This window comes from Spermophilus citellus (assembly GCF_964194105.1).
Source record: "Spermophilus citellus genome assembly, chromosome: 17".
Lineage (NCBI taxonomy): Eukaryota > Metazoa > Chordata > Mammalia > Rodentia > Sciuridae > Spermophilus > Spermophilus citellus.
The window spans coordinates 48,295,157-48,317,297 of NC_138199.1; the positions used below are offsets into that span (position 1 = coordinate 48,295,157).

At 41.2% G+C, this 22,141-nt stretch overlaps 2 protein-coding genes across 26 annotated transcripts in view; one reads left to right on the top strand and one right to left on the bottom strand.

Annotated features, from left to right (window-relative positions):
* Nucleotides 1–11,614, top strand: part of MBTD1 (mbt domain containing 1) — a 64,819-nt gene extending 53,205 nt beyond the window's left edge. For 21 of the 24 annotated variants that reach the window (XM_081270608.1, XM_081270610.1, XM_081270606.1 and 18 more), the window contains 2 exons: nt 2,196–2,387; nt 8,209–11,614. In XM_081270608.1, coding sequence (XP_081126734.1) covers nt 2,196–2,387; nt 8,209–8,327 — 311 coding nt within the window. In that variant the 3' untranslated portion in view covers nt 8,328–11,614. The remainder of the gene's footprint in view (nt 1–2,195; nt 2,388–8,208) is intronic. The other 3 variants (XM_081270612.1, XM_081270613.1, XR_014019272.1) reach the window with 2 other exon arrangements.
* A 1,733-nt stretch (nt 11,615–13,347) lies between these two features.
* On the bottom strand, nt 13,348–18,628 carry LOC308636282 (nucleoside diphosphate kinase B). 2 transcript variants are annotated; one of them, XM_081271691.1, is made up of 5 exons: nt 18,491–18,628; nt 18,035–18,164; nt 16,409–16,510; nt 15,512–15,624; nt 13,348–13,601 (listed from the first exon to the last, which is right to left on the bottom strand). In XM_081271691.1, the coding sequence occupies exons 2-5, from the start codon at nt 18,158–18,160 to the stop codon at nt 13,484–13,486; spliced, it is 459 nt and encodes a 152-aa protein (XP_081127817.1). In that variant the 5' UTR covers nt 18,161–18,164; nt 18,491–18,628; the 3' UTR covers nt 13,348–13,483. The 2 variants fall into 2 exon arrangements, with proteins under 2 accessions (XP_081127817.1, XP_081127818.1); XM_081271692.1 differs by lacking the exons at nt 15,512–15,624; nt 18,491–18,628 and having other exon boundaries at nt 18,035–18,297.
* Nucleotides 18,629–22,141: the final 3,513 nt, after the last annotated feature.

Below are 22,141 nucleotides of genomic sequence, written 5' to 3' on the forward strand. Positions count from 1 at the left end.
GCCCTGCAGTGGATCCCCAGCACCACAAAAAAAAAGAGAGAGAAAACACAAACACACACCCTCATTAGAAATCCTTAGGACTGATGTGGTTTGGAATTCAGAATTTTTTGGATTTTAGAAATACAGTGTGTGTGGCATAAATTTTGTAATACCCATTGCACACTCTGGAACATTTTCTGAACCAAAAAATAAATATTTACATTAAATGGATCAAGTAAAAATTATAAATGTATCACAAAATGAGTATGGTTTTGTTGTCAAAATATTATAAAATTTCTGAATGTTGGAATTGAAGATAAAGAGTGTAGTATTAAGAAGGAGCAGTTTTTATCTGCTGCTTTTTTATACACACACAAAATGATCTATTAGAAAATTTTCCCACAACGCCATTTACCTAAATAAGAACAAACTTGGGGCTTAGAAACCTAAGTCATTCGCTGCAAAACAAGCTTTTATGTCAGTAGTACATGGGCTTTTATGTCAGTAGTACATGGGCTATAAATAACCTTGTGTTTGCTGGTTGGTTATTATGTTCTGGCTTTGTTGTTTCATCTTATAACTCTTTGGTCTTTTTGGTCCTTAAAATCTTTTATTAGGATGTTCTTTGGTACTGTTTACATTTTACAGAGACATGGTTGATTGGCTTCATTATTCTAGCTTGTGGGGGTAATGAGATGAATTCATGCTGTAAAGGTGTAGTTGTTAACTAGCTCTTTTGAAAATAAGTTCTGCAAAGAGGATCTATAGACTGTTCAATCTTAAAAGCCTCTTTCTCAAGGTGTAGTAATTCTGGAGCAAGAAAAGCAACACTAATTTCTGTTAAATTTCACTATTTTCAGGGCTACTGGGAATAGTAGGATTTGGAGATTGTTCCTTGCCATTTTACCTCTATAAGTTACATAATTTATTAGAAAAAAGTCTAAGTAGTTGTTGCACATGATTTTGGTTTGGCAGTTGAGAGTTGAATGTGTACTTACTGGAACTTTAGCTTCCATATCATTTTACATAGGAATGTTGTCTTAGATTTATCTTTTAGTTCTGATTTTGGGAAGCATAATTCTGATTGCTCTTACCTGGGTCATTGTAGACTTTGGACAAGAACAGAAATAACTTAGAGTCACAAAGCTGTGTAAGTATCCTTCAGCTGTCAACCTCAGTAATGCATTATACTTGGTGATTTGGTATTAGTAACGTTGAGAGTATATTTTTGATTAGTAAAAGCACTATTGTAAGTACTACAAGGCTAATGAAACCATATCAGAAGGGTGCGATAAATTTTGTTTCAAAAGAAAGCAGCTTAAGGACTTTCAGGCAATGAGCTTTTAAATTTTAGAAGTGCTTTTCAGAATAAGAATTAGAAATGTTTTCTGAAAGAATGTCTTGTTATCCAGGCATGTTGACACATGCCAGTAGTCTCAGCAACTTCAGAGGCTGAGACAAGAGGTTTCCAAGTTAAGGCCAGCCTCAGCAACTAGCAAGACCCTATTTCAAAATACAAAACAAAAAGGACTGGGGATTGAAGCTCAGTAGTAAAGCACCCTTGGGTTTAACCCCTAGTATCCAAAAAAAAAAAAAAAAAGAGAGAGAGAGAGAGAGAATTTATTGTTAGGGGAGCACATTTTATATCAGTAAAATCCTGCCCCCTGGATAATGCAGTTAAAACTATTTTACTTTGCTTTCTCCCTGAAAACCAGCATTTGAGCTTATTTGGCCAGTGAAATACTACCCTGAAATTATCGCTTTTAAAATCTTCTCTCAGTCTGGGAGTGTAGCTTGGTGTAAAGTACCTGCCTAGTGTTTATGAGGTCCTCCCAGTCCCCAGCATGGCCAGAGAAAGGGGGAAAAAAGACTCTTTTCCATTGTTTTTTTACCCTACCTCAAGCTGAGGTTTTCTTGAAAGAAATTAGCCAGCTAGCTGTTCTCCACACTAAATGGTCTCTATAGTTCATTTTGCTTTGTAATTTTTTAAATATACTGGAGAATTAGGAAGCAGTCAGAGAGCAGAAACGGTGTCTCCCACTACCACTCCCAACACTCACACAAACTCAAACACTCCATTGTTGCAGGAAATACAACCCTAGCATAGTGGGTTCTCTTTGCAGTGTCCTGTGCAACCCAGCCTTCCTAGTTATGCATTGCACTTTTCGTACCACGCACGTAAGTCAAAGCTTACTTCAGTCTGACTTGATGTTTAGAGAGGAAGATGCCAGTTGGGAAGAAGCCTGTCAGTTTGTCGAGCCTGCCCATGACAGGCGGGGTGCGGAGGAGCTTCTCTGGTGACGAAGAGTTGACTCCTCCTCCATACCGAGCCCTGCCAGCACAGACAGCCCCAGAGGCCTTCCCACCTCCCAGCACTAGCCGAGAGTTCAGGCCCAGCCTCAAAACAGGTAACGAGTCACTCAGCACTACAGGTACTGCAGAGGGTAAAGTGCTGGGCTGGGTGGCGGGAGACAAAGCATGGTCTGGCGTGTCAGATGCTGCCTCATTAAAGTTTTCTTTTTCTTTTAACTAAAATATTCATTCTCACTGATCCTTGGTAGTCACATCACAAAGATGAATCATCAGGAAAGGTTTTTGTTGTTGTTGTTGTTGATATAAAATACTTCGTAAGCTTCAAATTATGGTAAAGTTGTTTCAGCTTTATGGAGCTATGAGACAATTGGAATACTTTATGGTTTCATTAGATTGGCAGATTTCTTGGTGACTTGACCTAGGGGAGAAATGTGTCATGAAGGAACAATCTGATCAATCAGATCCAAATGTGAGGCTTTGTTTGTGCATTCCATAGGGTCTCATTCATGGAAAGGTTGTGTTTTGACTTCTAGAATAAGTGTGCTTTTGGGTAGTAACATTTACCATAAGCATTACCGAATAACATAAATTTAGAAATATGATATCTATGTAATTTTGGTGTTGGATTTGAGATTTATTGCCATAATTTCATGTTTATGTATGTATAATGAGTGATTTATTAAGAAAGTGGCATTTGTCTTGAGTTTAGTTGGTGAGGCCAGAGTAATAGGTTAGTAGACTGCAGAAGGGGTTATTTTGGCCATTTGTAATTGCTAAGAACAAAGGTGGTTTCAGAGGATGCCAGAGAGCTTCACTTTCATATGATGAACTTTAGGCATGAGTCGAGATGATACGGCTTCAAAGCCAAAGTTCTCAGTATTCCATAAAATGTCTTTTATGTGTTGGAAACCTAGATAAGACTTAGTGCCTACCTGTTTTCCTCTTTCTTCTATTTGCTAACATTTTTGCCCCTGAAGTTATCAGCCTTTTTTTTTTTTTTTTTGTCCATTTTAGAATATATTGTTTATCTTTTGCATCTCTCATAGTCTGTTAGGTCATCTTCCCCTTTCCTAGAGTGTTTTTCTGATGATCACCCTGATACCCCAATGTCCAGAGAAAATTACAATACTTTTATATGAAAAACAGATTAGAATTACAAAGTTACTTACTCTTTAATGGAAAAACCTTCATAGTCTGTCTGAAGAACCTTCCAGTTGTTTTTTTTTTTTTCTTGTTTGTTTAACTTTTCATTTTATACTTGCTAATTATGAAATAGTCTTCTTTTACCTAATTAAGTGTAGACATTTTGAGTTCTGAATATGTTTGAATTTTTATGGGATTTGGGGTGTATTTTCTTGAGACAAAACTAATTTTAGAGGCATGTGTCATTTTGTGAGAGGTCCCAACTCATGTAAAACAGAATTTGATTTTTTAGATTGGCAAAACCCAAGAATTTAGAGTAGGCTTGCCAAACAGAAAGCAGCATATGGTTTCTTATGTGACTTCCTTCTTCCTTTAGTGTCTGTTGTGTCTTCTGACTTGGGGGTGCATCTTGTGGGATATGGTGTGATTTTACTCTGGTGAAACTGTAGGGACAGCTTTGTTACCTTAACTATCTGAAAACTGCAATTTAGTTAGCTGTTGAGAGAATTTATTATTTATGGGCTTTATAAGTGGGAAAATGTCATTTTCGGTTTATTTCATGAAATGTTAGTGATTAGTGTCAACAAAGTGACTTCCTTTTAAAAAGAGAGCTAAGAAAAAGCATTTGTATAGAAGATGACATCTGGCCACAGGATCTATTTCATCCATCATTCATTGAGAATAAGGCCTGAAGGAAAAATGATTAGTGTGAACATAACAGACAGGCTTTGTTTTTGATTCTGTGAAACTTTTCATTAAAACATTCCACATCTGAGTGAATGTATCACCTGTATCTTGAGTGATTTTTCAAGTACATCATTTTCATATTTTAACATGACTAGAAGCCTAATCCAGAAATTTGTTATTAGCAGCAAATGCACATAGCTTCAGATGTGCTTTAGAATCTCAGCTTACCTTTCTTAACATTAAAAAAATATAAAACATCTGTTTGAATGGAACATGTTTGATCTTAAGGCACGGTAGTTCCCATTCATTTAGCCATCTGATCATCCTACAACAAGATATCGTTTTAATCAACCTTTTATTGTGGGTACTGCACCTTTAATGAACTTGGGTTTTGTTATCTATGTGTTTATCTTTGTGGTATTGTTAAAATGTCCCTAACACTTTAGTGCATGTGAGATGAAGGATAGGTATTATACATTTAATATGGTTCTCTATAACAGCATTTTATTAAAAGTAGTTTTTTTTTTTTAAAGAAAGGAAAGAACTGCACAGTTTTGTTTGCTTAACCTTCAATAGTCCGATTGGTGTTAATTTTGCTGTTATTATACACAGTGTATTCGCTTTTCTGTCTTTGGCCTATTGAATTTTTAACCACCAGTACCAACACAGGTACCAAAGTAAGACAAGAAAATAAGTTGTCCGCTCAGAAGATTATCCTGTAAATTAGTAAATAAGATGTCAGAGGTCATTAATTTTTTAAAATAATCTTCTGTGTAAGTAAAATCAGGATATGGCGGTTGGAAGTGTAGCTCACTGTTAGAGGATATGCCTAATATGCACCTGCCCAAGGTCCTGGTTTCCATCCTTAGCACCACACACACACAAAAAAAAGTTGTAGACATTTTAATACTGTTCTACATAGTGACATTAGTGACAGCATTACTGTCACATGAAAAATGTAAATGCTTACTCCCCCTTAATGCTCTTGAGTCCTAATTCTTCTCTTAAATTTACATTTTTATTTTCAGTATGAGCAGTTCTCAGTTTACATTCCATATTCAGTAGTCTCCCTTATTCAAGTGGAGTATTTTCTAAGACCACCCCCGCCCCAGTGGACGCCTAAAACCACATGTAGTACCAAACTCTATACATATATGTTATGTTTCTTCTTAATGTACATATCTATGATAAAGCTTAATGTATAAATTAGGCACATAAGAAATTAACAACAATACTACTAATAAAATAGAAAAACCATAACAAAGTGCCACAATAAAATTGCCAGCATTGTTGCTCTTGTTTGGGTTAAGTAAGCAGTTACTTGAACCCATGTACTACAATACTATGACAGTCCATCCAGTAACAAAGATAACTTTATTAAAGGAGATAGGAAAGCTCCTAAGTGACTAACAGGCAGGTAGTATATAGGGCACAGATAGACCTGATGATGGGAAGATTCACATCCCAAACAGCACAAGGTTTCATCACTCTACTCAGAATAAGGTACAATGTAGAACTTAGGATTATTTATTACAGGAATTTCCCATTCAATATTTTCAAACTATAGTTAAGCACAGAAAATTGAAACTGCAAAAAATGAAACCAGAGATAAAGGGGTACTACTGTATTTGCATCCTCTCATTCCAAATTGTTAATGAAAAGATACCTGATAGACACAAACCAAAAAAAAAGTCTTTCCTTTGATTTGGAGCCAGATACCTCACCTGCAGAGGCTCAAAGTTACTTCAGTGAGTAAAGTGAACAGCATGAGCCTGGGGGCCTAGTGATAGATGGGGTTCTCAGGCTGCCCAGATACAGGGTGTGGCAGCCCATCACTCCCCACTGGTCATATAGCTCTTTAAGGATGTTAAATGTTGCCAATTCTTTATGTGAAATCTCTGGTTTCAAAATACTCAGATTTTAAAAAGTGTTTATAGCTCAGTAGTACAACACTTGTCTAGCTTGACCCCAGGCTCAGGTGAGGGGGGGGGGGGATAGGGATAGTTTGTGGCTGCCAATTTAGTAGATCTGTGTACCCTGAAGAAGTTGAGCAAGGTTAGCATTACTCACCATGGGACTAGATTCCAGTGATTGTATTATTTTAAGAGACCACCTCACCTGTATTTCAAATTATTTGTAACTTCACCGAGCATGGTGGTACACATTTGTAATCCCAGTGATTCAAGGGGCAGAGGCAAGAGGATTGCAAATTCAAGTCCAGCCTAGGCAACTTAACAAGACCCTGTTTCCACATAAAGAATAAAAAGAGGGGCTGGGGATGTGGCTCAAGCGGTAGCACGCTCTTCTGGGTTGGGTGCAGCCCGGGTTCAATCCTCAGCACCACATACAAAGATGTTGTGTCTGCCGAAAACTAAAATGTAAATAAAATATTAAAAAAAAAAAGAAAGAATAAAAAGAGTTGGGGGTGTAGCTCAGTGGGAGAATGCCCCTGGGTTCAATGCTAAATACTGCTCCCCCCAAAAAAAAACAGAAACGCTTTATTTTGTGTTTTTTTGAAACTTTACCAGCTCAATTTGGGTTAGACAGTAACGTGGTGAATTGAACCCAGGACTTTTTGCATGCCAGGCAAGTGCTCTGCCACTGAGCGACATCCCCAGCTCCTGGACAATAACTTTTTAGGAAAACTAAACACATCTCTGAGAGGTTGGGTAGTTCATGAAACTAGTCTGACAAAGAGAGTTCTGTGGGCAGTCTAATGGTGCTGGGTAGTTAGGTTGAGGTGAGGGGTAGTAAGAGTAGTTTTTTAAAGGAGATAGGAAAGTCTCAAGAATTAAACCTGACCTGAAATTCTGGCTTTAGACCCAGCAAAGATGAAATTCCTCTTTCCTGTCATAAAATATTGGAAACTAAAAACAATCCTCCATAGAAATTAAGACCTGTTCAAACATGACCTATCCATTGTTTTTATTAAAAAGCGAGTCATCAGATAAGAACTTGGCCAGGCAATGTGTACTACTATTAAATGATCCCATTGGACAAGTTAGTAGTTTTGCATCAGTGATTTTCACATTACTAGTGTCAGTAGTTTTTTTGTGTGTGGCCTTGGGATTGGAACCCAGGGCCTTTGTGTATGTGAGGCAAGTGCTCTACCCTTGAGCTATGCCTCTATCCCAGTAGACATTAAACTAAAAGAATTACCCAAGTTTTCTATGCCTTTACTTTAAATATAGGAGTTTAATACCAGATTTATTTTTATAAATTTATATAAATGTAATTTATATGGCAAATATTGTTTCATATTATTCATAATATTTGCATGTTCATTATGAGATTCATGCTGTTTTTACTTTAGGGGGGTCTTTTTAATAAAGGTACTCCTGGGCTAGGAGTGTAGCTCAATAGTATAAAGCACTTCCCTTCTGTGAAAAAGTCCCTTAACTTAATTTCTAGCACTACAAAATAAAGGTGCTCCTTAGGGACAGACAGTAGGATCATATTAAAGTCATACTTATTGTGTATTGTACCTTAGAAGTATGCAAGGAATATGCCATTGTTTCTGTAGACATTGACATAAAAGTGAATACTTTATCATAAAGACAATTATTTTGGATTACTGAGCACTATTACCTTGAGCATTCCATCAAAGGTGTCCACTATGCAGTATTATTCCTTTCTAGAACATTCCTAAATTGCCAGTATACAATGAAAATTAAAATTCAGACCAGAGGTGTATCTCAGTGGTAGAGCACTTTCCTAGCACATGCAAAGCCCTGGGTTAGTACCCAGCACTTTAAAATAATAATAAAATAATAATTTTTTTAATCAAATGTTTAAACTTTCAGGGTTGTTGTGCTTTGTTGTGTTATGTTGTATTTTTTCCAGTGCCAGGAATCAAAACCCATGCTAGGCAAGCCCTCTACCACTGAGCTACATCCCCAGCCCTCTGGTGTTTACTTCTTAGATTTATTGATGAAGAAGTCTTATTAACTATAAAGCTGAAGGAACATGAAGAGTAAAGGCAATCTGGATATTCCAGAAGCTTGATAACATCCTGTACATTTCTCTATTCTCTCTCTCTCTCTCTCTCTCTCTCTCTCTCTCTCTCTCTCTCTCTCTCACATGCAGTGACTACGTTGCAGCTGAAGGAGGAGTTGCTAGATGGAGAGGATTACAATTTCCTCCAAGGAGCATCTGATCAAGAAAGCAATGGCTCTGCCAACTTCTACATCAAACAAGAGCCATGAGGTGGCTCAGAAACTGAGGGTGGGAGGGGAAAAATTTTACACAGAACTGATTTATAATCCAGCTGTACAGCGGGCTATTCTACTGGGACATTTTGCTAAACACAGAAAATTTCAGTTCCAGATTTTTCAGGTGGGTAGGGAAACTATTTTAGCCGGGTTGGGGGGGAAATTTTTCAATTTATAAAAAGATGGACAATTTTTGTGTTGTATTTGAAGCTTTTGAAAGAATTTTGTAATATTTTCCAAGTTTGGATTTATGTGCATTGTTAACAAGAACTGAAAATCTTAACTTTTTTGGTAAGATTAAAGTTTAGGTAGCAGGATTGAAGGAAATGATTTAAGAAGGATATAGTTGTAAATGCAAATGAACTGTCATTACAAATGAACCTTTTTGGTACCTGTTGGGAGATTTTTGGATTTTAGAAGTTAAGCCAGTCACATCTCCAGCTTCCTTTGCTGCAGAAATATGCAACTGAACCCCTCATGGAGGGCTCATCACCATGTAGATCACGGAAGGGGTAATTAATTCTGCTTGATGGCATTTTATTGCAGCCCATTTTAAATGTTTGTACAGAAATGTTTTTCATTCTGTGAAAATTTATTTGGAGTTCTATATGAAACTGGAAGAACTCTGGATACATTTATGTGTTCTTTTAAGTAAAAAATGATTCAAATTATCCTAACACTAAAGTATTTAAACTGGAATGGTTGACAAGATATACAGGATCTCGACATACATGTTGCGGGGTTAGGGAAAATGCAATATTATCCTAAGTTTATTTTCTTTTCCTTACTAAAATAAATCCCACAAAAAGGGATTCTGATTAATTCTCTGACATTTCCCTCCATCTGTGAGATAGCAACTTGGCATGACCACACCCCAAAACGGATGTTCTATATTACCAAAACAATCAAAAGTTGTTCAAAGCCGAAATAGGTTTAGATTTCAAAATCATTCCAGCTCCACGTTTAACTAGCTTGGATTTGTTAGAAAACTAATTTGAAAGAGAATTTAATTTTCATACAATTCCTATATCTAGTATGAATTATCTTTATTTGTAGTCAGAATTTATTTTAACAGTAATAACAGTGATTTGGACCATTTTGAACATTCCCTATTTTAAAATTCACATGGCTTCCTTTAAAATTAGGGTACAAGGGTAAATTGGTGAAAGGTTTGCTGTTTTCTAACCTTCTACCGAGTTGTGACTGAATGAGAGAGCTCTAGCGTTTACCAGTGAGGTTCATAAACTAAACTCTCAGGAATTCATTGCATCTGTTGTAGAAGTGCTTCTGGGTCTTAGCCTGGCCTCTTCAGAGTGATAATACTGACCATCTCCTCTGGAATATAGGCAGGGCTAATTAGAAATTAATCAAAATGATTAACCTCTACAGTCCTTCAGCCTATGAAATGCTTTAAAAAATGTTAGAAAGTCCCAGGAGACCATTTTAGGTAAGATTTTTGTTTGAATTTTAAAATGCATAGAACGTTTAAAACCAGCAATTTATTTTCTAAAATATTGCTCTACTTTTGGGAATAATAGCATTGGTAATACGCACAGGTTTACCTCATTCTATGCAAGAGGGGTTAATATCATAAGATTTTGTAGTAGCTACTGGAAGTAAAATGTGTTACTTTATAATGTAAGAATGTATGGAATCGCATGTCACCATTTCTTAATACTGACTCTTTGGAGGCATAAATGCAGATCACATCAACGCAAGTTGATTCTCGTGTCAAATATATGTGAATTCAGCTGTAAATTACTGGATATCTTAAACAACATTGCTGAGAGGGACCTACCATAAATGTGACATCCTCACACTTCCCAAATCTTGAACTTTGAAGAATCTTCCCATAAACTTAAAGCCTAGAAGAGTTGCAAGGCAAAGGGTACAGCAGTCTTTATTCTCAGGCTCAGTGTATTAAATACAGGACTGTGGCTCCATGATGCAGGCTCAAGAAGCCTGTGGTGTACTCTAGGAGTACCTTGGGTGTAGGGACCCTCTGGGGAACTGAATAAACCAGGAGGGATGTGATTTGGAGCCAACCAGTCCTGGTAATTAGTTCTGTGAATGCTCATCTGTAGCCAGGTTTTATAAGCTTCCAGTTCTATAGCAAAAACCAGGCTCTGAGTGTTTTAGGATTTCCCACATACTCATGAAGTGTTTTTTGTCTTGATCCAGTGACCAACAGTTAAGGGTTGGTAAGGACTTCCTACAGTCTAAATACAACCTGAAGCCCTCCTCATTACTCATACTCTAACTCCTGCTGCTGAGAACAGAAAATAAGTCAATGCAGAGGAGATATATGTCTCAGCCATAACTCTTGATTGTACAACTCAGTAGACCCATTCTCTTACGGTTCACAGTGTACTGCTGACCTTGGGTTTGTTTTTGTTTTTGTTTTCCTGTTAGGATTACTTGGGGACTTTTGGTAGTTTAAACTCTTTAACCTTTTCCTTGCTGTGTATGAGGAAAGCTAAAGCTGTTATCAACTTCTTATTCTACGGATACTAACACGGGTTTTCAGTGTTTGTTTGTTTTTATTATTATTAATTTTGTGTGATGTGAATACCCTCTCCCATCAATATTTGTATTATGGTGCTATATATTTGGTAATGATCCTTTAATATTGGGAAGGGATTTTAAAAATACTGTGATTAAACTGGGTTTCTTCCTTTGATTTTCATATTTTAAATAAAGCCACAGTCATTTATACAAAAGAAAAGCATCTCTCTGTTCATAGGCAAATCTTTTGAGGACAGAGATCAAAGTAAACTGCATAAGGTTTTTACATCATTTCTGTATGTATTTGATATATAGATCAATATCTGTACAAATTTAATCTTTTATTTTCTGGTAACTTGTGATCATTGAGAAAGTGTTTGAAACTTTCTCATGAAGTGTATATAATGGCGTGAAAAATTCCTTCAGAGAAATTTATGTTCCTTTCATTTTTACCAAATTGCAAATTTTCAGCATGGATGTGAAAAGCATTAAAATTATAACTTTGTGTACAAGATTAAAATAATTCACTAAATTTGCCCTTTTTTACACAAAATAAAATGTTAAAGTTAAGCTGTATTTGAGCATTCTTTACTGTGTTGTGTTTTGAGGGGGATGCTTTATTCAAAATGTTGAATGCCTTCTATAAGCAGCTCTTAAAGAGGCCCCTGTTCGTTCCTAGAGGAGGAATTTCCTACTAGTAGGCAAGGAGAAACAGAGGCCAGCATGGACCCGTAGCTAGACCCAGGACCAAACTGTTTCAGGGTTACTACCATGCTTAACAGGAGGGGTGGGGCTGGGGATGTGGCTCAAGCGGTAGCGCGCTCGCCTGGCATGCGTGCGGCCCAGGTTCAATCCTCAGCACCACATAAACGAAGATGTTGTGTCCACCAAATACTAAAAAAATAAATATTTTTTTTATTTTTTATTTTTTATTTTTTTAATATTCTCTCTCCCCCTCTCACTCTCTTTAAAAAAAAACAGGAGGGGTGGGTGTGTGTGTTGCTTTTACTGAAGATTTAACCCAGAGCTTGCTTTGCACATGCTAGACTATGCAGGTGCTGTACCACTAAGCTACACCCCAAGCCCCTTGTCAACACTACTGACAGCAGATGGTATACATTTCTTTGCCCACACTGAGTATCCTTTCTAATTCAAATTTCAAATCAATTCTGACAGTCTACTTGGAGAGTCAGATCCTACAAGACTGCTCCCCCGCCCCCATTTTAGAGTTGTGACTTGTGCTTCTAACCAGCTGGCTTATAAATCAAAGAGTTCCATAATTGCCTCACAGAACTCAGGGAAGCACTTTTCTTAATCACCCTTTTTTTAATAAAGGATATAAAGAATACATTTAAGATGCACAAGGCAACTCATGTGGAAGGTGAATGGGGCTTCTGTGTCTTCTATGGGCACACCACCCTCCAGGCAACTCAGGAATATGGAAACTCCCCAAAACCTGTACTTTTGGCTTGCTATGGGAGTTTCATTATATAGGCATAGTTGATTACATCATGGTCCATTGGTTATCAACTCAACCTTTAGTCCCCCCTGCCCTTCCTAGAGGTTGTGGGATGACACAGTTCCAATCCACAAATTGGTTCTAAGAACCAGCATATCCCCACCTTGAGGTCAGGAAACTAACCCCTCCCCACAGTCATCTCAGCATACAAAAAGATCCTTATCGCAAAAGAAAATCCAAGGGTCTTAGGAGTTATGTACCAAGAATGTGCAGAAACCAAACTTTTTTTTTTTTTTTTTTTGTGGTGCTGGGGATTAAATCCAGCACCTCAATGTGCAAGGCAAGCACTCCACCTCAGGGATACCTTCAGCCCCCAAATGTATTGCTTCCCTCACAATGTCATTCATTTTATTTAGTGTAGCAATTTTCATAAAACACAGTATAAAGTCCTACATAAAACTATAAATCCACCTCTTTAAAATTCAAGAGAGCGCTACAAATGCATTTTATAACTGCCTATCCAGCCAAATTAATCTGAAAAGTAGGATTCCTGCTTCTAGCCTGGGAAAGAAGCAATCTTAAGTATTTCATCCCAGAATAAAAAGGAAGTTGATAGAGTTGCAGGTATACCAGGTATGGGCCAGACACATGGAAGTTAACTGCATTTGTATACACTATTTCATTTAATCCAGGATTGCACTGGTAATAGGTATTCCTTTTTAAAAATCTTTAGACTTTGGAAGTAACTTGCCTAATTTGTAGACAACAAACATGTAAATCTAGACCACTTGACTAGTCTGCATTTCCACAAATAATTCTTACAGAAATAAACATTTCTCTATTGTTAATGCTATCAGGGATGTTTATTTCTTTATTAGTTTCCTTGAACAACCAGTGCTACACTTCCTCTGCAGCCCTAGAATATGTTGAGTATTCCCAGGTTCTGAGAAGGATTAGATATTTCTTTCATAATAAATGGCTATTGCCACAGTCACCGGAGAACAAAGCCATTTCTTTCAGCTTAGTATCAAATAAGCACAGTCCACTGCACCCAATTCCAAAGGCTTTATTGGTAAATATGCTTTAGAAAAGAATGATCTACCCTACCCCTTCCAAGTCAGTGGAATGAACAGCTGTGTCCAGGGACTCCTCAGACTGCTGAAGGGGACCCCTGCTTTGACCACTTCTATTCATAGACCCAGTCATGAGCACAAGACTTGTAGTCAACCAATTCTTCAGGCTTAAACCATAGGCTGATCTCTTTTTCAGCACTTTTTACAGAATCACTGCCATGAATGATGTTCCTAAAAAAGAAAACAATTACTAGTTACCATGTTTTAAAGTGCAAAAGTCTACTTAATGGGTACAATGACAGCCACTGCAGAACTTTTCAGCCAAATTACTACTTGAAGCAGCAAGTTACACACCCCAAAATATTTCTGAAACCAACTACAAAACCATGAAGATGGTCAGGCATGGTAGCACATGCCTGTAATCCCAGAGACTCGGAATGTTAGGCAGGAGGATTTCAAGTTGGAGGCCAGCCTCAACAACTTAGCGAGGCCCTAGGCAACTTGGTAAGACCCTGTCTCAAAGAGCTGGGGATGTGGCTCAATGATTAAGCACCCCTGGGTTCAAACTCTGGTATAAAAATAAAAAACTATGGAAGTGCTATTCTGGGAGCTGAGGCAAGAGGACTGCTTAAGCCCAGGAGTCTTAAGACTAGCCTGGGTAACACCAATACCCCATCTCAACAAAGTGACTGTAAAGGTGCTTAATTTAAAAGATTCATTGTTTCAACTATATTATGCTTATAAGTTCCCATCCCTTTGAAAAGTACTTCTAGGACTGGGGATATGGACAGTGGTAGAGTGCCTGCCTAGCATGCATGAAGCCATGAATCTGATACCCAGCACTGAAAAAATGAAAAAATCTTTTTCTTTTTTCTCTCTTTTTTTTTTTTTTGCTAATGCTACAAAATTATTCCAATTCCTCCTCAAATTTTGAAGCATATAGAAAAAAAAAATCAAACATACACCAGAACAACAAACCTTAACTAGATGTGCTTTTTTTCTGGGGGGGGCAGGGGGGTGATAGAGTCTTATTAAATTGCTGAGGCTGGCCTTAAACTTGTAATCCTCCTGCCTCAGCCTCCTGAATTGCTGGGATTACAAGCAAGCACCACTGTACTTGGCCCTTGCCCTTTTTATTATCTTGAAACAGGGTCTCAGAAAGTTGCTTAGGACCTAAGTTTTTTTGTTTTTTTGTTTTTTTTTTAGAGAGAGAATTTTTAGTATTTATTTTTTAGTTCTCGGCGGACACAACATCTTGGTTGGTATGTGGTGCTGAGGATCGAACCCGGGCCGCACGCATGCCAGGCGAGCGCGCTACCACTTGAGCCACATGCCCAGCCCTAGGACCTAAGTTTTTGAGGCTGGCCTTGAACTTGTGATCCTCCTGCCTCAGCCTCCCAGAATCCCAGGAATTATAGGCATGCAACACTATGCCCAGCTACATGTAATTATTATCAAGGGCCATTGCTGTTGCACTTTTTTGAATCACTGATTTGTAAAGCCCAATCACGAAATGCATACTTATTAATAATAATAATAATCCCTTCATTCCATTTGAATCTCAAAACTCTATGATTTTTGTATAAACTTTGTATTGGTAAGGGAACCAGAATTAAGGGATATGCCCATGGATGGGATGCCCAGAATGCAGAACTTGGTGAGGCTAGAACCATGTAAGGAATTACCATATGCAACTCCCCTATGCAGTGTCTTGGTTAAAATTTCAAGTGATCTGGGGAAGTAGCTATTCATGAAAGTTTTTATCCAATAAAAATCACCACCTAATTTAAAATTAATTTTTCTTTTTTTAGGGGGAGGAGGTACCATGGATTGAACTTGGGCACTCAACCACCAAGCCAATCCCCAGCCCTATTTTTGTATTTTTTATTTAGAGACAGGGTCTCACAGAGTTGCTTAGCACCTCATTGCTGAGGCTGGCTTTGAACTTGCAATCTTCCTGGCCTCAGCCTCCGAGGCACTGGGATTATAGGCATGCACCACCACGCCCGGCTAAAGTTCAGATTTTTTTGAAAAACAGAATATGTCCAAAACATTTGTTTTATACTCCATTTAAGTGAGTAAAGTCATCAATACCATCCCAGGAGTTAAGTAAAAATTATCAACACCGTTCCAGGACTCACCTGCCAACTTGAATGCAGAAGTCCCCTCGGATGGTACCTGGTTTAGAATCTGCTGGATTCGTCTCCCCAAGCATCACCCGGCCTGTCTTCACCACATTCAGCCCCTCCCAGACCTTGACCAAGGGTAAAAGGAATTGTTGCAGATCTACCACTCAGGATCATTCCAGACAAACACCCCTACCTAACAGCACACATCAAAGAGACATATCAGTGGTAACCCCAGTAGAGAGCAGGGGCCTATATGACAAATTTTATTGCAAATATAGGATCCAGGTAGAGTCTACACTTAAGGGACTTAAAGAGATACAGAAAACAATAGTTGAAGAAGGGGTAAAGTGATAACTGCAATACGATCAGTGAACATCCCAGAAGACAGCAAGAGATGGCAAAGGTTGATATAAAAGGGAAAATATTCCAGGGAACAGCAGGAGGCAAAGGTCATGCTAGGGAAACCAGAAAGGCTCTTTCTCAATTTTGGTGCCTATTACACACTCTACTTCTCTTCATTCCCAATTGAACATTAATGCCATCTAGAAAATGCTTCATCTCTAGCATAGGATTAGAGACCTTTTGCTTCATGTATTACATAAGTTCAACTTTTTCATGAGAAAGTATTTTTTTTAAGTCTAGGAAACATTATGGTGACAAACACTTGATGAACCTAAGAAATCTAGCACTCCTTTTGCTGGCAGTGAGGCTACCCCTGGGGGGATTTACCATAAAGCATCACTTTTTTCCTAAAATCTGATTCTCTGTCCCTTCTCCTCCCAAACTCTTAGTTAATATTTCCAGCAGGACCCATGTATAAAAGGAAGAATTTAGGGTGGGGTATCTAAAAAAAGAGCAAGTAGGCACAGCAATTTCCCTGGTCTCCCCTCATCCCCAACAAGCACTCACCATAGCTACCACTGGCCCTGAGTTCATGTACTTCACCAGCCCTGGGAAGAAGGGACGATCTTTCAGGTCAATGTAGTGCTGCTTCAGATGGTCCTCAGAGGCCTGATATTCAGAAGAGGATACAGTTAGGAAACAAGCTAGAAAGGCTCAAGTATGGCTCCACCCCATTCTCTTGAGTCCCTCATCAATGTGGCATGTTCTCCAAGAGTCCTTTGCGGGGCTGAGGATGTAGCTCAGTGGTAGAGCAACTGCCTAAATGTGCAAGGCCTTGAATTCCATAAAGGAAAGGGGAAAAAAGTCCCTTTTTTCACAAGGTATGTATTTAAAAAGAAAAAAAATCAAGCCTATTGCAAATCCCTCCTGAGTAACTTACCAAAATACAGTCTTAAAATATTTTAAAGACTGGGAATGTAGCTCCATGGTAAAGTATTTGCCTAACATGCATGAGGCCCTGGATCCAATCCCTGGTACCACAAAAGATTAAAAAAAATTTAAAAGGAGAAAAGCAAAAAACAGCTTTTAAAGGGGGCTGGGGGTGTAGCTCAGTAGTAGAATGCCCGGGCTTCAATCCCCAGTACTGGGGAGGGAAAAGAAAAAGGAAAAAGAAAAAAAGAATCCTATCCAAACCATGCACCTGATGCCATTTTAGCAGAAAGACTTCTGATCATAAAAACATCCTTGTAATGTCAGTGACGTTATGGATTTTATAATACTTAACCAGAGATGATCTGAGGATCCAGACTTAGGAAGTTAAATGTTGGCTGCAACTGAAGTTTAAGTCACATGGAGATCAAATTAAAATCTTGTTGCCTACCGAGGAGGCCCTTTTTTTTTTTTTTTTTGGATCCGGGGATGGGGTACCAGGGATTGAACTCAGGGGCACTCGACCACTGAGCCACATCCCCAGCCCTGTTTTTTAATTTTATTAAAGACAGGGTCTCACTGAGTTGCTTAGCGCCTCACTAAACTGCTGAGGCTGGCTTTGAATTCGCGATCCTCCTGCCTCGCTTCCGGAACAGCTGGGACACGGCGCCCAGCAAACCCTTTTAAACATTTCAGATGATAACAGAACATTCTCTTCTCTGATGAACTTGGTTTTCAGTACTTATTTAACCCATCACTATCAGGGTTCGGATCTGTGCAAATCTGATGTGGCAAATACGGTCACAACCCTATGTATTTCCAGGATGGACACTGCATCCAAAACCCGCCATCCTCAAACGTCAGGCAAAGCACTGGACTTCAATCCTCCATTCTGTGCGTACGTAGACCCGCGAGGGCCGGGAAGGGAGTTCAGACTTCCTCCTCGGTGCTGCCCCCCGGTGACCGTCGGGCAGAGCCGCGACTCGACACCGGCTGGACGCGTCGAGGGAAGGAAGCCAGCCCTGGGCAGGAGTCACGTTACCTCCGCTTAACCTTCCCAAGGGCGTCTGTCCTCCCCAGCATCATGAAAGGGCCAGAGGACCACGGCAGCCCTGGGTAGGGGCAGAGGGCAAGGGGATTTTCCCGCGAGCGTAGTCAGCCAAGGGGACTCCAACCCGGAAAGGAGACGCAGACTAACCGCTGCCAGGAGGGCGAACACCCGAGCCCGGGCGCTGAGTGGGCAGGGAGCTAAGGGAGCGTTACCCGAAGGAACTTCATGGCCACCAGCCGGAACCCCTTCTGCTCGAAGCGCTTGATGATCTCGCCCACCAGGCCGCGCTGCACGCCATCCGGCTTGATGGCGATGAAGGTGCGTTCGAGGTTTGCCATGGTCCTGCGGAACCCGAGGCGCAGTCAGGGCCCGGCGTCTGCCAGGACACAGCCCCGCCGGGGCCGCGGCCTGAGTAGGGGAGGCCACGTGGACACCCGTCCGGCCACCCTCCTCCCCCGGTTCAGGGACACGTGGCTTCCCGGGCGCTTCCGCCCTGCCCCTTCAGGCGCCGCCGCCCGTCTGCAGTGTCTCAAGGCCGGGGGAGGGAAGGTGCTAGGGACCCGGATCCGACCAGCGCGGTGCTGCGAGGGGCCGCGGGCGCGTGCAGACCGGAGCCCGGATCCGCGGCGAAGCGGTACGGGGTGGCGGCGGAGAGTGCCCAGCCTTACCCGGGGACTGCTGGACCGGCGGTGGCTGTGCTGCAAGACCGAAATCTGAGCGACCACCCGACCCGGGAGACAGCAGAGGAGGAGGAGCGGGGGCGGGGCGCCGGACGGCCACACCCCGGAGGGCCCGCTGCCCAACCCGGGGATGCCCAGCCCGCCGGACGCGGCAGGCCGCCTTGTCCCCGCCCAGCTACCTGCAAGTGGACGCCCTCGCCTTGCGAGCGACTACCGGGTTCTAGGCGGGAGGTGATTTGTCCCCTAACTTCCGGGCCTCCCCAATTAAGACTGCCCTTGTTCCTCCTGCTTCAGTTCTACTCGGCGAGAACCTACTGCTGATCTGGAGTTCTTTCCCGGTCAATTCCATCTGCTTTCACCCTCCGCCGGAGCGCCCCGGATCCAGCTGGATTCCGCTGCCCTCAGGCGCCCCCAAGTCCTTATCCTTAACACCTCTGAAAGTCAGCCTTCCCTTCCCCACCCCTTTGCTTAAGCCCTGGTTAAGCCCTCAGCCTGTTCATCCACGACCTCGCCTCAAGCCGCTCGCACGGAGCCTCTTTCAGCACCCTCCTCTGGGTGCCATCTGCTCCAGATTCTGTACCCTACCTCAGGAAGGCTTTCAACTCCTTGAGAAGATATTGCATGCCTTTCGCTATATGTCCCTGGTTGCCTGTCTCCCCACTACCCTTCCAACCTTAATTAGCTGCCCTGTTCCCACACAGCACTACTTAACCACACAGTTAAGTTCAACCCGAGACACACCATAGCAAGTCTAGATTCTCACAGAAATCAGGCCTGTTGACTTGTAAACAAGCCCCCACTCCTGTCTATCTATCAGGCAAACCACTAGCTCCCTGCAGGTACCACCCACCCTTCTTTGCTGGGTCCTAACCACAAAAATCACAGAATTCTGGTACAACTCTGGTGACCCAGCCAGCTGCAGGTTTGTCTCAGGCTGGCTTGAGCCTAAGTTGGGGCCTAGAACCTTCTCAGGCACTGATTAAGACATATAGATTGTTGTCCAAAACACAAGCTGGCTAGGAGCCTGAGCCAAAATTCCCTAAACCCACATGTAAGCTCCATACTGTGGCCCCTTGCTGAGGACACCCCTTTCCTCTCCATGTCTGTCTCAAGGAGGAGCTGCAGCACTCTTAAGTTTCCCTAATAAGCTTTGGGCTGTTCACCCTGGCAGTTAGTGCTTCTTCTGGAATCCCAACAGGCTCATCTAGGGATGGCTTTCACCCTTGGAGTTCCTTGTGGGAACTACCCTGCCCATTTAATCAGGAGAAAGCATCCCTTTTTGATGGTCCCCTGCTTCTCTAGGGGAGTCAGCAAGCCCTCCCCTCAGTGTCCCTTACACTGACACCTGTACACCAGCACTCCCTGCCCTGAGATGATGTGACTCTCTATGCCCCCCACCCAGTACTCTAAGCTGACCTCACTAGCACAGCACTTATTACCTGTGACTGACCAAATGGGTGACAATCCAAGCGTGTAATTACACCTTACCAGCTTCCCAAACCTTTAGTGGCAGAGCATCAACCCATGATATATTGACAATAATTGTCACTTTCCCTCATTCTAGGACAGGGTTTCCTTTGACCTCAATCTGAACCACACTCATTTATTTTCCTTTTAAGAGTTACCTCTACCACGCGGCCTGCGCAGTGGTTTCATTAATGAGGTTCTAGGCATAAAGTTAGTTAGAAGAGATCGAAATAAAACACACAGACAGTACCTTATTTATATTGCTAGGTCCGAGATGGCTCCCCTCTCTGGTTCCCACCTCTAGCCGCCCAGCAGGGCAGCGAGGATTACTCAGGGCCAGCAGGAGAGAGAGAGAGAGTGAACAAGCCGGGGAGTAGCCTTTTATTGGGGAACAAGAGATTCAGGGGAGAATTCCATCCAATGAAGGTTGGGGGGGGGGCTGCACTCCAAGGTCAGGGTCAGTGATTGGGTCCCCAGGGTCAGTGGTCAGGCACACCCCCACACGGATGGGCTCTCTCATCAGGAAAGGGTCGGGAAAGACAGCCAAAGCGCCTCAGGCCCTTAACGGGAGTCACCCAATCACATGTTAGAATGGCTTCCCACAGTTACCAAATGTCAAACTGTGGGTAAGAGTGTGGAAATTTCACTGGGCATTTCTCTATCCAGTAGACACCTGTTTGCCCCTTGGCCAGGTCACTAATACTAACATATAGTTCAATACTAACCCTCTCCAACATCTCTCCTTTCCTTCCTGGAAAGACCTTCCTTAACAAGAAGCTATAGCACTCCTGCCTCACTACCACATTCTGCAAAGGTTCTGATAGGTCCTGGTACTGTCATCCCACACCCTAAAACAGGACATGCTTTGCATGAAATTGAAATGCATCTAGCCTCCAGCTGCCCCAAAAGAAGGCAGCTCTATCCCAACCATTCTCCTCCTCCTTTCCCTTGCTCTCTATTGCCCCTTCCAGCCAGATGAACAAATACTAAGCAAGAAACCCTTCTGAAGTTTATGGCAAAAATCAGTTGTCTTTCAATATTCATTCTCACTTTCTAGTTCACCTTTTTCCAAGGTAGAACTACTGAGTTTGTTTGTTTTTTTAAGATAGAGAAGAGAGAGAGAATTTTTTTAATATTTATTTTTCAGTTTTCAGTGGACACATCTTTATTTTATTTTTATGTGGTGCTGAGGATCGAACCCAGCGCCCCATTGCATGCCAGGCGAGCACGTTACCACTTGAGCCACATCCCCAGCCCCAGAACTTCTGAGTTTTACGTGAGCACAGTTTACTCAAATAAAAAGGACATTTTCCAGGCTCTTAGTAGCTAAATGCAGCCATATGACTAAGTCCTAGCCAATGGGATGTCAGGGACAGTGAAGGTATTTCACTTTTGTTTTTTTAGTTGTGTTTGATTTGGGGTTTGTTTTGATTTCTTTTGTGTTTGGTACCAGGGATGCTTTATCACTGGGCTACTTTTTATTTTGAACCAGGGTCTCCCTAAGTTGTTTAGGACCTTGCTAAATTGCTGAGGCTGGCTTTGAACTTGAGATCATTCTGTCTCAGCCTCTTGAGTCTCTGGGATTACGGGTATGTGCCACTGCACCTGGCTCTTTTTTTCTTTTGAGACAGGGTGTCACTATACTGCCCAGGCTGGCCTTGAACTACTGCTTTCTAGGTAGCTAGGACTACAAATATGTACCACAGAACCCAGTTTGAGTTATACCTTTAAAAGTAAAGGATACTCCTTCCATTTCCATCCCCAACTTTCTGGAATGTGGCCCTAGGGGTAGTAATCCACATGGAGTTGGTTAGAAGGAACTGAGTCCCTGGACAACCTCAAGGTTCAGAGCCTTACCACCAACACCATCCCTAATGAACAGCTTGGATTTTAAATTGGAAGAGAAGTACATTTCTGTCTTATCTCTCTTAAAACAACCAAATCAAATCCAAATAAGTCCAAGCTACTTAGATTCGTCCCACTTTGAGACCAGCCCAGGGATCTAGGCCTACTGTCCAGTTTTTTTCTTAAATATTTTTTTAATTGTAGTTGGACACAATACCTTTATTTTTTTATTTATTTATTTTTATGTGGTGCTAAGAATCAAACCCAGTGCCTCGTACATGCTAGGCAAGCACTCTACCGCTGAGCCATAAACCCAGCCCCTTTTCT